This window comes from Haliotis cracherodii, unplaced genomic scaffold, assembly GCF_022045235.1.
Source record: "Haliotis cracherodii isolate W230 unplaced genomic scaffold, xgHalCrac1.p SCAF_2, whole genome shotgun sequence".
NCBI lineage: Eukaryota > Metazoa > Mollusca > Gastropoda > Lepetellida > Haliotidae > Haliotis > Haliotis cracherodii.
The window spans coordinates 22,597,313-22,611,431 of NW_027266275.1; the positions used below are offsets into that span (position 1 = coordinate 22,597,313).

A 14,119-nucleotide genomic window follows, 5' to 3' on the forward strand; every position below is an offset into this window, starting at 1 on the left:
TCCCGGCGCCTCCGATGTCTCGGCGCTCCCGGCGCTCCCGGCGCCTCTGATGTCTCGGCGCCTCGTGCGCTCCCGGCGCCTCCGGCGCTCCCGGCGCTCTCGGCGCCTCCGATGTCTCGGCGCTCCCGGCGCCTCCGGCGCCTCTGATGTCTCGGCGCCTCCGATGTCTCGGCGCCTCCGGCGCCTCTGATGTCCCGGCGCTCCCGGCGCCTCCGGCGCCTCAGATGTCTCGGCGCCTCGTGCGCTCCCGGCGCTCCCGGCGCCTCTGATGTCTCGGCGCCTCGTGCGCTCCCGGCGCCTCCGGCGCTTCCGATGTCTCGGCGCCTCCGGCGCCTCTGATGTCCCGGCGCTCCCGGCGCCTCCGGCGCCTCAGATGTCTCGGCGCCTCGTGCGCTCCCGGCGCCTCTGATGTCTCGGCGCCTCGTGCGCTCCCGGCGCCTCTGATGTCTCGGCGCCTCGTGAATTCCCGGCGCCTCTGATGTCTCCGCGCTCCGGCGCCTCCGCATCCTCTGATGTCTTCGGCGCTCCCGGCGCCTCTAAGGTCTTTGATCTCATGATCTTCGACGCCTCTAATGTCTCTGGCGCCTCTGACTACTCCGGCGCCTCAAGAGTTACGGAAGAAGCGCCTATGATATATCCGGCGCCTAAGATGACCTCCGGCGCCCAGATCAACAAGCTTTATCAAGCTCAGATCAACGAGCCGACTATCCGATCTTCTACTGCGGCTTAAGGGGCACCATCGGCAATCGCCTCCCCGGCGCCACTGCCCTCTTCTCTTGCTGCCCTCTTCTCTTGCTGCCGTCTCATAACTCGTCACACGGAGAAGCATGGTGAAACAACTGTCGCCTCTCCCGTCGGTCTTCGGGATCGTGACTATCGTTCTACTTCCTGGGTGGAATCTTTTCAACCAATAGACAGTTGGTCTGATTCAACTTGCCCACTGAGACGTTATCCATAATCCCGTCGTTTAAAGCGCTATGATTCCGGAGAGATGACCTGCGGGTTTCCATCGAAACAGAGCGTCATGTGAACAGCGTCTGTATCAGATTCGACGACGACATCCACTTACAAAGAGTTTACTTCGTCGACATCGCCGACACCAACGCTGTTCTACCCTACCCTAGCGCCAGCGCTCCTGAAAGAGACTCTTCCTCGGCGCTCACCGGGTTTTCCACGACGCCCATGGGGTTCCGTGTTTTATCGTAAAACTCGGGTACACCACTTGATCGCCTCTCACGCAGTTCATTGAGGATTGTCTGTGTGTGGAGTTTGCACCTCAGTTCCGACTCCAAGGCGGTTTTCTCGGCTACTGCGCAGTGTGATTTACATGTCACGTGTCAAGTACTCGGACTGTCAACAACTCCGACCGGAATTAGGTCAACTTACCATGGCAAGGGGTGCCATGTATTTCTACAGATTGGTTTCCATGTCTAACTGTACGCTTGGTGCTACCACTCAACCAGGCGCCTGTCGCAGTCCATCCATGTACGGATGTTGGAAACAATAGACCTCCTCTACCAACACGGCTGTCACGAGGAACCTTGTTTCATCAACCCTTCGCTGTAAGAACGATAGCGCCTATAGGCGTTCAAGGGATGGAAAAGATCGCCTTCATTCGTCCGGTTTGATCTTTTCGACTACGACACCTTCCTATCTTCCGCCTTGACTACCGGACACAGTGTCGATTTGATACTTAAAGTCCCTCGGCCGTCCCACTGACCCCTGTTGCATACCTGCCTCGTATCGTGTTGTCGTCCTCCATCGTCACCTCGATATAAGAACAGGAGTACTTATACGCCGCTTCAGGGATGAAAACGATCTCATTACTTCGTGCAATGGCCATATTGCCTCGACTTCCTACTACCCGGTTACGTCGATGCCCCGGCGGTCGATTGTGAAGCTGGTTTACTTCGTCTACTTGAGGTTGGCTCGCAGGCTATCACACCTTTTTCCGAATCGTACCGACGGTACGCAATCGCAGACCCCTGTTGCTGACTACCTCCCCTGCCACCTTGTCAGTGGCTAGTGGCCCACACCAGCCCACATTGTGACCACCTGTGATCCAGAGATCAACACCATTGGCACAGCAACAGCCTCGAGATAAAGGCTTATCCAGGACGTCGCTTGCTGACAGTGCTTTCTCGGTCACGCCCTGTTGATCGTGTCCACTGACGACGTCACCGTAGTGTGGTGTTTGCGGACCCAGAGTACTCGCCCCTCTCCCGGCGCTACAAACTCGACCGGCGCCCCCGAGAATCACCATCTTCGGCGTTCCAGGCGCCTCAAGCTCTCCGACGCCTCACGCTCTCCGGCGCCTCGGGCCAGAATATGTCAAACGGTCGACACCCCAACCCTAGATCTGTTTGCCTCATATCTGAATGTGGCCAGCTGTCGTCTTCCATTCCACCTGTGCCGGATACGACCGCTGTGGCAGTCGAAGCCTTCCATCGTTCCTCAGAAGGATTACGCGTGTACGCTTTTCCGACTCCGGTTCTCCCTCCCATGGTTCTTCAGAGATCCAGGCCACTCGACCCCTGCCATTGACTTTGGTCTCGCCTTATTGGTCAGCCAGAAGTTGGGTTATCGACCTCCGAAACATACCCAGAGACAACCCCTGGAACTTCCGGTGTGGTCCAACCTTCTGCTCCATCCACACGGTCTGTTGCCACACCCTCATACCCGCATGTTATCGTCTGCACGCCTGACACACCTGCAGAAAGCCAAGGGCTATTCGGCTATAGCGACCAAGGCTATTGCTTCAGCCCACCGTCCATCTACAGGGGGACTGTATGCTGATAAATGATGCTTGTTCCAGGCATTTTGTTCTGACAAACACCAGGATCCGATGACAGCGTCACCGCAGATCCTGGATCAGTTCCTTCTGTACTTGCGTAGCACCCGTCGGTTGAAGGGCTTACCACCCCCACACACCTGGTCGCCATCTACTCCGTTCTGGCCATCTCGGACGATCGGAGAAAGACGAAAATTCCCGACCTACGGGCCTGGCTGCGCTCGTTCAGTCTTGAAGACCTGAAGGCCAAGTTCGGACCGCCTGCGTTGGATCTGAATGTGGTCTTCAACGCCCTTCGAACCACTCCCCTCGTCTTCCTTCTACGACCTTAAGTAGAAGACGGGTATTTCTACTGGTTTTGACTACTGCCGCTCGAGTCCATGTACAGCACGCCCTCGACGTCTCCCGTGCCCGGTTCGAATGCGGTACCCAGGGCGCCGTTCATCATGGACCGTACTGGGACGTCAGCGTAAAGACTCAACTCCCAGGACAGCCTGATAGATCATTCCTTGTCCCCTCCCCCCTCGTCCAGTGTGGGTGCCGAGGATGAGGATGAGCGTCATTATGCCCAGTAAGGGCACTGAAGGTTATTCTACGATCTAAAGACTGCCGCAAGTCTAGGAAACACCTTTTTCTGCCGGTCTCCCCTTCGTCGCAGTCGTTGGTCAGCCGGAATACTTTTCCCTGTGGCTCCGGACGGTCATCCTTAAAGCTTATGAGCCGCCGGATTGGACCCTCCCCCCAAAGGCTATCACCTGAAATAAAATGAGATCAGGGCGATCGTATTTACACTGGTTCTTCACGGTATACTGTTCCATCCAGTCGTTCAGGGAAGCCTGTTCGTGGCGATCGGACACCGCCTTCACCAACCACTACTTCCGTGATGTAGCCTTGAAAGTTGTCGCCGGCGTTCACAGTTTTGGTCCCTGGTTGTAGCCCAACAGGTCATCTATCTCCGACGCCACTGATTCTCCGATACCCTGAGAGGGGCCCGTCGACCTCTCTGGTGTTTATCACCCCAGACGAGACGGATCTCTTGCGTTCCGCATTCGCTCTTAGGTCAGTTTTAGTTTTGGGTTACCCGACTCATTCTATTGCTGTCACCTATCCGGGTTTTACTTTTTGCATCAACTCTCGTTTCCTGACGACAGGAATGGTAGTAGATGTGGACACCGGCGCCGACGCCAACGCTTCTCTGATACCTGAGCGGTGCCCGTCGACCTCACCGGTGTTCCTTGCCTCCAGCCTAGAGGGCTCTCCTGCGTTTCGCATTCGCTCTTGGGATTGGTCGTAAATTTTGCCGCCGACGCCGCTGATTCTTCGATTCCCCGAGCGGGGCCCGTCGAACTCTCTGGTGTTTATCGCCTCAGATTAGAGGGCTCTACTGCGTTTCGCTTTCGCTCTTCGGTAAGTTATATATTTTGGCAACACGCCTCATTGTATTTCGGTTACCTATTCGGGCGTTTCGTTTTTGCATCGACTCTTGTTTCCTGAAGACAGGAATGGTCGTAGATGTTCCGGTCATCACTTGTATGCGGTGCGGATTCATCGGACCTAGACGAGGGTTTAATATGGTTCACATCTGCAGGTATGCCCACCGGCCATGCCGTCTGATAAAGATGCAATACGGAGTAATGCAGGATAAGTTAAAAAATTTAGTAAAATCTAAATATTTTTTACATTAGTATACTTATCCTGCATTACGAAGTCTAAGTGCCCTCCCTTTCGCTACGCTACCTCCCCACGAAGTTTCAGATGTTATGTTTAAAGCAGTTATGTGTTTTTGTGTGACGTCATGACTTCCGGGTCACGTGCCGACTGTGAGAGGGCGCTGCCTCCTGAGCTGGTTGGGACAACTTTCTTCAGCAGCTGGATCTCACACAGTTCGTCACTCTGTCAAAGACAGCAGTAAATGCAATACGGAGTAATGCAGGATAAGTATACAAATGTAAAAAATATTTAGATTTTACTAATATTGTAATGTACATGTATATATTATTGTGTCCGGGCCTTTTAGTCCTAAGCATGACTGAGGTAAAAGGGCTTCCATTGAAGAAGTTCCCTACTACTACAGAATGGTAGAATGTGAATAGAAATCAGCAAATTGTTGTAAAATAATTCCAATTCTGCAAGTATCTTAAACCATGTCTGTTGTGATTAAATCACTTATTTTGTGATACTTTTTGTATAATCCACTTGGACCCGTGAAGATCTGGGGTAGAATAGGTCTTCAGCAACCCATACTTGCCGTAAAAGGCGACTATGCTGGTCCTAAAAGGCGACTATGTTTGTCCTAAAAGGCGACTCACAGGATTGGGTCATCAGGCTCACTGACTTGGTTGATGATATTAATCACTGGATTGTCTGGTCCAGACTCGATTATTAACAGACCGCCATCATATAGCTGGAATATTGCTGAGTTCGGTGTTAAACAACAAACCAACCAACTTGGCTTCATGCCATAAAAAATATTAGATTTCCATACAATTTAATGTTATGAATGTGATGCTGGTGCAGTTACTGTCGACAATTTGGAGTGTTTTCAACAAAATTGTTCAAGGCATCTGTGTGTATGTAGAGGCTGTTATCTTTGTGTTTTTTTATTTTATTTAATATTTTTTCTTGTGTTTCAGCCTTACACAAAGCTGGCAAACATATGGAGAACAGCATCATTGCATCCTATGTGGCCCTGCTGATTGGCTGTCTTATTCAAGATAACAGGGTAAGGGAGCCAGTTTATGTCACATTGTGACAATAAAGTCTACCATGTCTACAACATTTTGTCTAATTAGCATGATTAGCCCAGTGTTCCCGCTGGCTTTTGTAAGTGCCAGTCCTGAAGGATTGGTAACTTTAAAAATACCAGTCCCCCTAATTTTTGTCAGTCCCAATTTTGAACAATAAGAAATATGTGTAGAAATTACCTGGTTTTAATTCTTTCAACATCATGTTCAATGCAATGACATCATCTCTAAGTAACTTAGTTAGATCTACACGTCATTCACATAAAAGTTGTCACAATTTTCTCCTCTTCTTTTTTTAAATATTTCAAGACTACAAATATATATTTTAACCTCGAAGCAAAACGAAATGTTATTCCCTTTCTCTAAAAAAAGACAACAGGAGACTCTGATAAACAGACAAGCTGACGTCGTTTTAAAAATAAAATATGCTTATATGAATATCACTGATGTTTGTTCAGCAACAAACATTTATAAGGTGTTTTATTTGTCGGTCCACAGGGACTGGCAGTCACATGAATTACCGGTCCAAGCGTAATTCTACTGGTAAAAAGCTGGTAAATAACGATAAACATCTAATATGATGGTAAATGGCCTACTGATGTTACCACCAGCAAATCTGTTTGTCTCACCCAGAGTTCAGATGCAGTTGTGAGACTTGTTTTTCTGCGGCTGTCGGGTAGCCTTGTGGTTAAAGCGTTAGCTCATCACACCAAAGACACGGGTTCATTTCCCCACATGGGTACAATGTGTTAATCCCATTTTTGGTGTTCACCACTGTGATATTGCTGGAATATCGCTAAAAGCGGTGTAAAACCATACTCGCTCTCACTCTTGTTTTTCTTTTTGCAGATGTATGTGGACAGAGTCAAGGAGTATTTACCTGATGGCAGCTTTGACTCCATGATTAAAGTCCTCAAGAAATTCTTAGGTTTTATGAATTTAACTGTAAGTGTTACAATTATGTGTATTCTATCAGAAATAATAATTTCGCAATCCAGAACATCTATAGTAGAAATAAATGATTCCGTATTTGTGACCTTTTTCCTTGATTTTTCATTATTTCAATGGGTAGGTTTCCAGGAATCAGTTTTTACCCAAGTATTATTATGTTGATTTATATTAATATGACAGTAAGATCAGATCATCAGTGACTACTGTTATGTAAACTCAGTAGAGACCTGCGTTGATTGCTTGTCATCGTACCCAGGTGGAGATGTACGTTGCTTGTAAATCTCCAACTGGTTTATCTGGCACAGAGTGGATTATTTATAGGCCACCGGGGGCGAGGGGGTAGCCTAGTGGTTAAACCGTTCGCTCGTCACGCCGAAGACCCAGGTTTGATTCCTGACATGGGTACAATGTGTGAAGCCCATTTTTGGTGTTCCCCGCTTTGATATTGCTGGAATATTGCTAAAATCGGTGTAAAACCATACTCACTCCCACACTCAGTCACTTTAGGCCACTGTAACATGTTTTGGATACTGCTGACTGATTTGTATAACTAATTCTTTTAAGCTGTTTTTTAAGTGTTTCAAAAGCATATTAATTTGAAGTGCTATATTTAAACTATATTCCTGATTCTAATTTCTGTTTGTTTTCAGAGTGCTATTGGAAACACAGGAGGTCAGCCAATTGCAAGAGTTATAGAAATCTTGGAGGCGTGCTGACCTTGACCTCTTCATTCAACATTTGTATATTTATTCATTGATCAGTGTCATGAAGGTGAAGGTCGTGGGTGTCTACAGACAGGAGGAATCTGCTAGCTCCCTGTAACTACATGGAAAACAATGTTGATGACAATGATGATGATGTTGATATTTATATTGTGATAATCATGATGCTTCAGTTTCTCCTCCTGTGTTTTGACGAGAGGTTTTAGTCAGTATTGAGCATTGAGGGCCAATGTGTATTTGAAATGTCTGGGTGTAATTTAACTATTTATATTGATCAATCACTTGTGTTTTCAACTCTCCTTTCTGAAGTTCTGGAAAGTCTTTGGGGCATTTAGGTACTTACGTACAAGGGTCGAAGCAGTTCCTTGTAATTTCAGACAACGATTTAGTATGCAATACATGGTGTAGTGAGACTTAAATTATTATGCATCATACCTAAACATTATAACAAAAGACGAAGCAGTTCATCCAACAAACATCAATAAATTTAATACTGCTTGTATCTTGACTATGGAATTATTAATTTATATGTATCTTTTATTTATATGTATACATATTTTTGTCTTTAATTCTATTTGAATAGTTGCTGGGGGGTAAAACAATTGAAATTTGAGGACATTTTTTACGTGTTGAAAGCATTGAAATTTGTGTAATGCAGTGTAAGCTTAATGCATGGGACATGATTCAGTCATACTGGTTCCATTGTTCTCCAGTAGGTTTTAGGGTTACCTTTTTGAAATTTCTGAACACTCTTTTCGTCCAGGAGGGACATTTGAAAGTTGTTTTATGTTGATAAAAATCAGACTTTTCTAGATGATGATGGCAGCAATTTGATTATGTGAAACACAAGCATTTATTTTATCCTGACATGCTATCTTTGACAGAGAATCACAAGTTCCTGTAAACCCATTGTGTATGTCTTATGATTTTTGTTCTATTTAAGAGCATATATAGTTCACCCCAATTGTTTATTTGTGTATCCTGATACGTCTCCATGGTTTGGTGTAAATAAAAATATTGTGGTTCCAATCATCCAACCAGTGCAAATTTGTTGGTGCAGATTTTACAATTCAAGTTGATGTTCTAAAAAACTAACTTCTGTCATATCTGAGTACTAGTAATGTCTTACTGGATATAAACACAAACTCATGACAAGTACACTTTTCTGTAGCAGGGCATGTTACACAACTTATCCCTTATGTTTCTTTTGCCACTCAGCCTGTATAAAAACTTGCGGCTTTTAGGATTGTATAATTTTTATCATCTGAGAATGAAGTAAACTTTAAGGTGTGTGCATGCATGCTTGAGACTTAAGTGTATGTATATATTTGCTAAGATTCCTCCAAGAAAACTGATCGTTTAACTGTTTCCAAAATTTTGTATACCAGTGTGAATAGCCTATGTTTTATACAGTGTGTAAATATTTTATTCATTTTATATTGTGAATAAAATCAAGCAAAAACAATTATTAGTCAGGAATCATGTTTGAATTATCATTGCAGTTTAACTGACTTGTGCAGGAAATTCATACAATACCATTTCAGTTTGACTGACACTTTTAATACGAGGTACAGAGGTGAACAGGACTTTTAGGATCATTTTATCCCCCATTCATACATACATTTTATCTCATCGATGGTTTCTATATAACTTAACTATTTGTAAAGACCAACGTGTACCTGATTGTAAGTGTTGTGCCCACCCACTGTAGATACAAGTGGCACACTCTAGATGTGTACAGTTAGGTGGCTCTGATAATAAAAGAGGTATTTTTATCAGCTCACATGATGACTTTGTTTTATCTTTCCCGAGAACAGTAGGATACATTAATCTGATCTTTGAAAGGCATTTAGAAGTGATACACATAAGGAAGAGAATTTATGGATGTCAACTTCTTTATTATAAGGACCACAACGTTTCGGAGTATATGTTTATGGTTTCGTCATTGACCTGTTGAAGGAGTAAGCATGTGCTCCGAATCAGTGTCCCTTATAATACAGAAGTTGACATCCATAAATTCTCTTCCTTATCATTAATCTGGTCTTCATTCTGCAGATGACTCACAAACCATTGTTGTGACAAAAGATGTCATTTTGTTGTAGTTGTTGAATTTCTGTTTCTTTTGATTGAGATTTCTATGCAGCCTTCGAAATTCACGCTAGTCTGCTGGTGTGAGACTATTAAATTGTGCTGAGGTCAGTTGAAAATCCAATGATGTAGTCCTCATTGGCTAGTAGCATTTGAGGGCTATAATTGTGAACCAGTTCTCGATGTTTCTATTTTGCTACAAATTGGAACTGAATAAACTGACAAAACAAGTACAAGGTTAAAAAATAATAGTCTTGGTTCTCAGGCACCGCCTTCATCATCATAAAGTTCACCGCACTTTTCGTTTTTTTATTTTATTTTTAAAAAACAAACCCCCAAGTCCAACTGTAGTGAAATACAGTATTCCAGTACTTTAAACGTCAAGGAATACATTTATGTAGAGAGGCCCTTTCCCAGGTTGATTGTACACAACTGTTTATTTGGTCACATACTAGTTTGAACAAAGAAACAAACAAACAAAAAACAAAACCAAAAAGACACCACCAGCCCGCAGTGCAGGTCCACACTCTATTTTCAAAAAAACATTTCCTGAGAACCAATTCTTATAATTTTTATGCTCAAATTAGACATTTTTTTCTTGTTCTAGCAGGACTAGCTACAGACCCATGAGGACTATTGAAATAAGGTTTACTCCAGTCCTCTGGACTAGACTTTAAAAACAAAGAATTTCTAAGGCTGTTAGTGTGTAGGTTAAGTGGGCTTAGCTTTCAGACCGAGTGTTTAAATACAGTGTTTAAATGTGATATTAAGAGCTCTTAAGCTTGTGATAGTAGTGTTTATGGTGTTTTGAAGAAAGGAATTTGTTCAAACATGTTTTGCGGTATAATTGAGAATTATGTGTCAGGGGAATAAGTGGGTCTCTTTTAATCTTCACCATGATTGGTTTCTTTTGTTTGTTGTTTAACGCCGCACTCAGCAATATTACAGCTATATGACGTGGCGGTCTGTAAATGATTGAGTCTAGACCAAACAATCCAGTGATTAATATCGATGCTCATGATATTAATCATTGGATTGACTGGTCTAGACTCAATTATTTACATACCGCCGTCATATAGCTGTATTACCCCATACAACACCATATCACAAGATTAGATTGGCTGTAATCCCATGATATTAAGACAATAACTTTTACAGTTATATTGAAGTAAAGATTACCTCTCCAAGTGAATGATTTGAGTACATGGGGTTGAGTAACCAATTCCTGTACCAATGAGGGTCCAGGAATCAGAAATAATGGGACAGGGTACCGACATTGCTCAGGATAATGGAGCATCGGTTTATCATACAAATGCACTGTTGAGTTCCATGCAGTGTGAGGGGTGGTCGGGTGGCCTAGTGGTTAAAGTGTTCGCGCGTCATGACTAAGACCCGGGTTCAATTCCTGACATGCGTACAATGTGTGAAGCCCATTTCTGGTGTCCCTCGTTCATTGAGTACTGCTGGAATATTGATAAAAGTGGGTGTAAAATCAAACTCACTCAATCACTCCATGCAGTGTGAGACACTGCTGTTGTTACCACAATTATTCACAACGGAGAGGGAATCAATAATCCCAACTGTCAAGTGACTTGTCATTACACAAGATGAAACTTAATCTAAAATTACTTCCTCATAGAGGCTCAAGTCCTGAAATCGCTGTTTCTCCTTGACATTTGCCATACCAGTACAGTGTTAGCTTTGGGATGATAAATGACAGTGTCAGATTCTGTCCAGGTTGGTTACAAAAAATAACATCCAAATGCTTTTTGAAAGAATTGTATCGGGAAATAATTGTATTATGCTTTTATCAAGTGTTAGCGTGGTTGGTGCAGGGATTTATCTAGAGGCCGATATTTGCCCTGAAGTCCGAAGTGTCAGTCAAAATTCACAAATTGGAATGAAACATTTCCCAATTCATGCTGTAACTAATGTTATGGCTTTGTAAGATGACTTCATGGTAACAGGATTAATGTAGAGGAAAAGGCTTTACATTATTGCTTAGTATGCAATGTCACATTTCAATGTTAAAATACCTAGGAAAATAAGAACTTTAAAAAAATCCCAAATTTGAACTAGATAATGATTTTTCCCAACTTGCCTGGAATGCTAGATAAATCCCTGAAGTATGCAGTAAGCTAGAGAACATATGTCATATGTAATGATGAACTGTTTGACATGGGATTGCAGCGGTAGAAACTTACATTTTTGGTCCACTAGTCCTTATGATGATAACATATAGCAAAACCCTTAAAAATGACAAATATCAACTAGTCCTTATGATACTTTAACTATTGGGCAGATTGGCAAGGACTATAGGACTAGTGCCAATTTCTAACCCTGATTGGATTGACCAAGTTGTTCATATACATTGCATCAAGTGTTGAAGGAAAAGAAGCCATTTATCAGGACACTGCCACACAATAGACAAAACATATTTGAAGTGATATCAGTATTAACTTGTGTTAAAATATAATTAACCATAAATTCTGAGTACATTTATTTAGTCTCAGATTGATGTGAATAATCTTGGCTGACGTGACTCTTTATCAGTGAAAAAACGTCTAAAAAAAGAAGGCCAAGGGACCCATATCGCTTAAAAATGGAGAGCATTGTCTTTTCTCAGGTTCCAATGGCCTCCTAGCCTTTTGCCATCAGAAGTACTGTATATTATTCAAAGAAGACAAGTGCATGAAATTATGATGTCTGAAAGTGAATGATGTGCATGTGGCTAAAGCTACACTGGAGGAAGATTCAGAGACTGTAACCATGTGAACAGCAGTGGAAATGCTTTTGACAGCAAATGGACCCCGAGTGTATGGTTAGTGTAGAGATTAGAATTCTCTGGTATACCTCAGTGGATGTTTTGAGCATCCTTCAACTCACATCAGCAAAGAGAATTAGAGACTGTTTGTATCAACAGTTACTTTGCATTCAAGATATACTTGAAGAAAGAAGACATAGATAAAACAAGATATAACTGACAATATGAGAAAAGAAACCAGACGTCAAGATAAAGAAAATCTGAGACATTGATTCATGATGTTAAAGTGCAGTGAAGACGATGGAGATGCTTTGTCAAAAAGTTGGCCGTTAAGGTAAGGAAATTAGCAGATTAAGAACATTTTAGGAGACAACACCGCTATTTTTTGAGTAACATTTCACAATGTTATCCTTGAAGCTGAGAGTGGCACCTCTTTAGTGATAGCACGGACTTTTATATAGGTCCGTGGTGATAGTACCAACATAAAGAATGACACTTGATCCCTACACTCTGCTACCACTTCACAAAAAGTAACACCAGCTTTGTTGATCTGTAAAAGAATGACATGTTAAAATTGCTTTTAACAGGGATGTGAAATCTTCGTGGAAACGTGGAAAATCAAGTTTTTTAAAACAGTAGTCCTCAGAAAAAATCATCTTCCGCATAAAAATATTATTATATTATATATTTAAAAAAACAAACTCTGAAAAATATGATCGAAAACTGGACAATTATTGCGGATTGTCATGTTTTCGATCAGAGTTTTCAGCATCATAGGTTAGTGCGTTGCCAGGTGTGCGGAAGCTATGACCGATTTTTTAAAAGTACTGATTTAACTTCGAAATTTTACTGCATTTGCCATCTTTGTTTATTTGACTTATTGACTTTTGTCATTGACTTCTTACATTTCTTGGTGTGAATGTAGTCCAAACTGGACGAAATTGCTTAAAATGCAATCAAATGTTAAAAACATTTTGGGGGGGCATGCCCCCAGTTCCCCTAAATGTTTCCTCTTTTTTCGGGAAACCTGCTCACCTCCCTGCTTTAAACAGTAATCATCTCTAAGTATGCCCAGTACACAAGCGTATACTAAGATTGATGCCCAACTACTAGAGCTTCCTGAGATGTAAATTTTCTGGACCCTCTGCCCTAGGGGTTAAGCTCCACTTAATTCTCGAATACCAGGTAAGAGGGAAACTTTTTTGAAGACCGCATTTCAACATGTTACTTCCTCTTTATCTTGAATTACAGCTGGACACAGACTGATGAACCACATTTAGTCCCAATGGTGCCTGTGTTTACGTCTCAATGCTGCCTGTGTTTATGTCCCAATGCTGCCTGTGTTTACGTGCCAATGCTGCCTGTGTTTACGTGCCAATGCTGCCTGTGTTTATGTCCCAATGCTGCCTGTGTTTATGTCCCAATGCTGCCTGTGTTTATTTCCCCATGCTGCCTGTGTTCATGTCCCAATGCTGCCTGTGTTTAATTCCCAATGCTGCCTGTGTTTATGTCCCAATGCTGCCTGTGTTTACGTCCCAATGCTGCCTGTGTTTATGTCCCAATGCTGCCTGTGTTTACGTCCCAATGCTGCCTGTGTTTACGTCCCAATGCTGCCTGTGGTTATGTCCCAATGCTGCCTGTGTTTATGTCCCAATGCTGCCTGTGTTTATTTCCCCAAGCTGCCTGTGTTTATGTCCCAATGCTGCCTGTGTTTAATTCCCAATGCTGCCTGTGTTTATGTCCCAATGCTGCCTGTGTTTATGTCCCAATGCTGCCTGTGTTTACGTCCCAATGCTGCCTGTGTTTATGTCCTAGAGTGTCTCTGCTCCTTACTAGAACCCACTTCAACACTAACTGTATGCAACACAGGCCTGTTCCCTGAATGGTGATCCCACAACACACAATGTCCCACATCAGAGAGTATTCCATAACACACCCTATGATCCACAGAATCCTTCAAAATGTCCTGGAGACTCTTTCCCTGCCTGACTGGGGATGTCAACGTTATGTCTGATGTACACTGCCAGTATACACTTGCCTGACTGGAGAGGTCGACACT

At 43.4% G+C, this 14,119-nt stretch overlaps 1 protein-coding gene across 1 annotated transcript in view; it reads left to right on the plus strand.

Annotated features, from left to right (window-relative positions):
* Positions 1-8,237, plus strand: part of LOC139467426 (wings apart-like protein homolog) — a 46,063-nt gene extending 37,826 nt beyond the window's left edge. The window contains exons 16-18 of the mRNA XM_071248989.1: positions 5,425-5,513; positions 6,385-6,480; positions 7,137-8,237. Of these exons, the coding sequence (XP_071105090.1) occupies positions 5,425-5,513; positions 6,385-6,480; positions 7,137-7,202 (251 nt within the window). The 3' untranslated portion in view covers positions 7,203-8,237. The remainder of the gene's footprint in view (positions 1-5,424; positions 5,514-6,384; positions 6,481-7,136) is intronic.
* Positions 8,238-14,119: the final 5,882 nt, after the last annotated feature.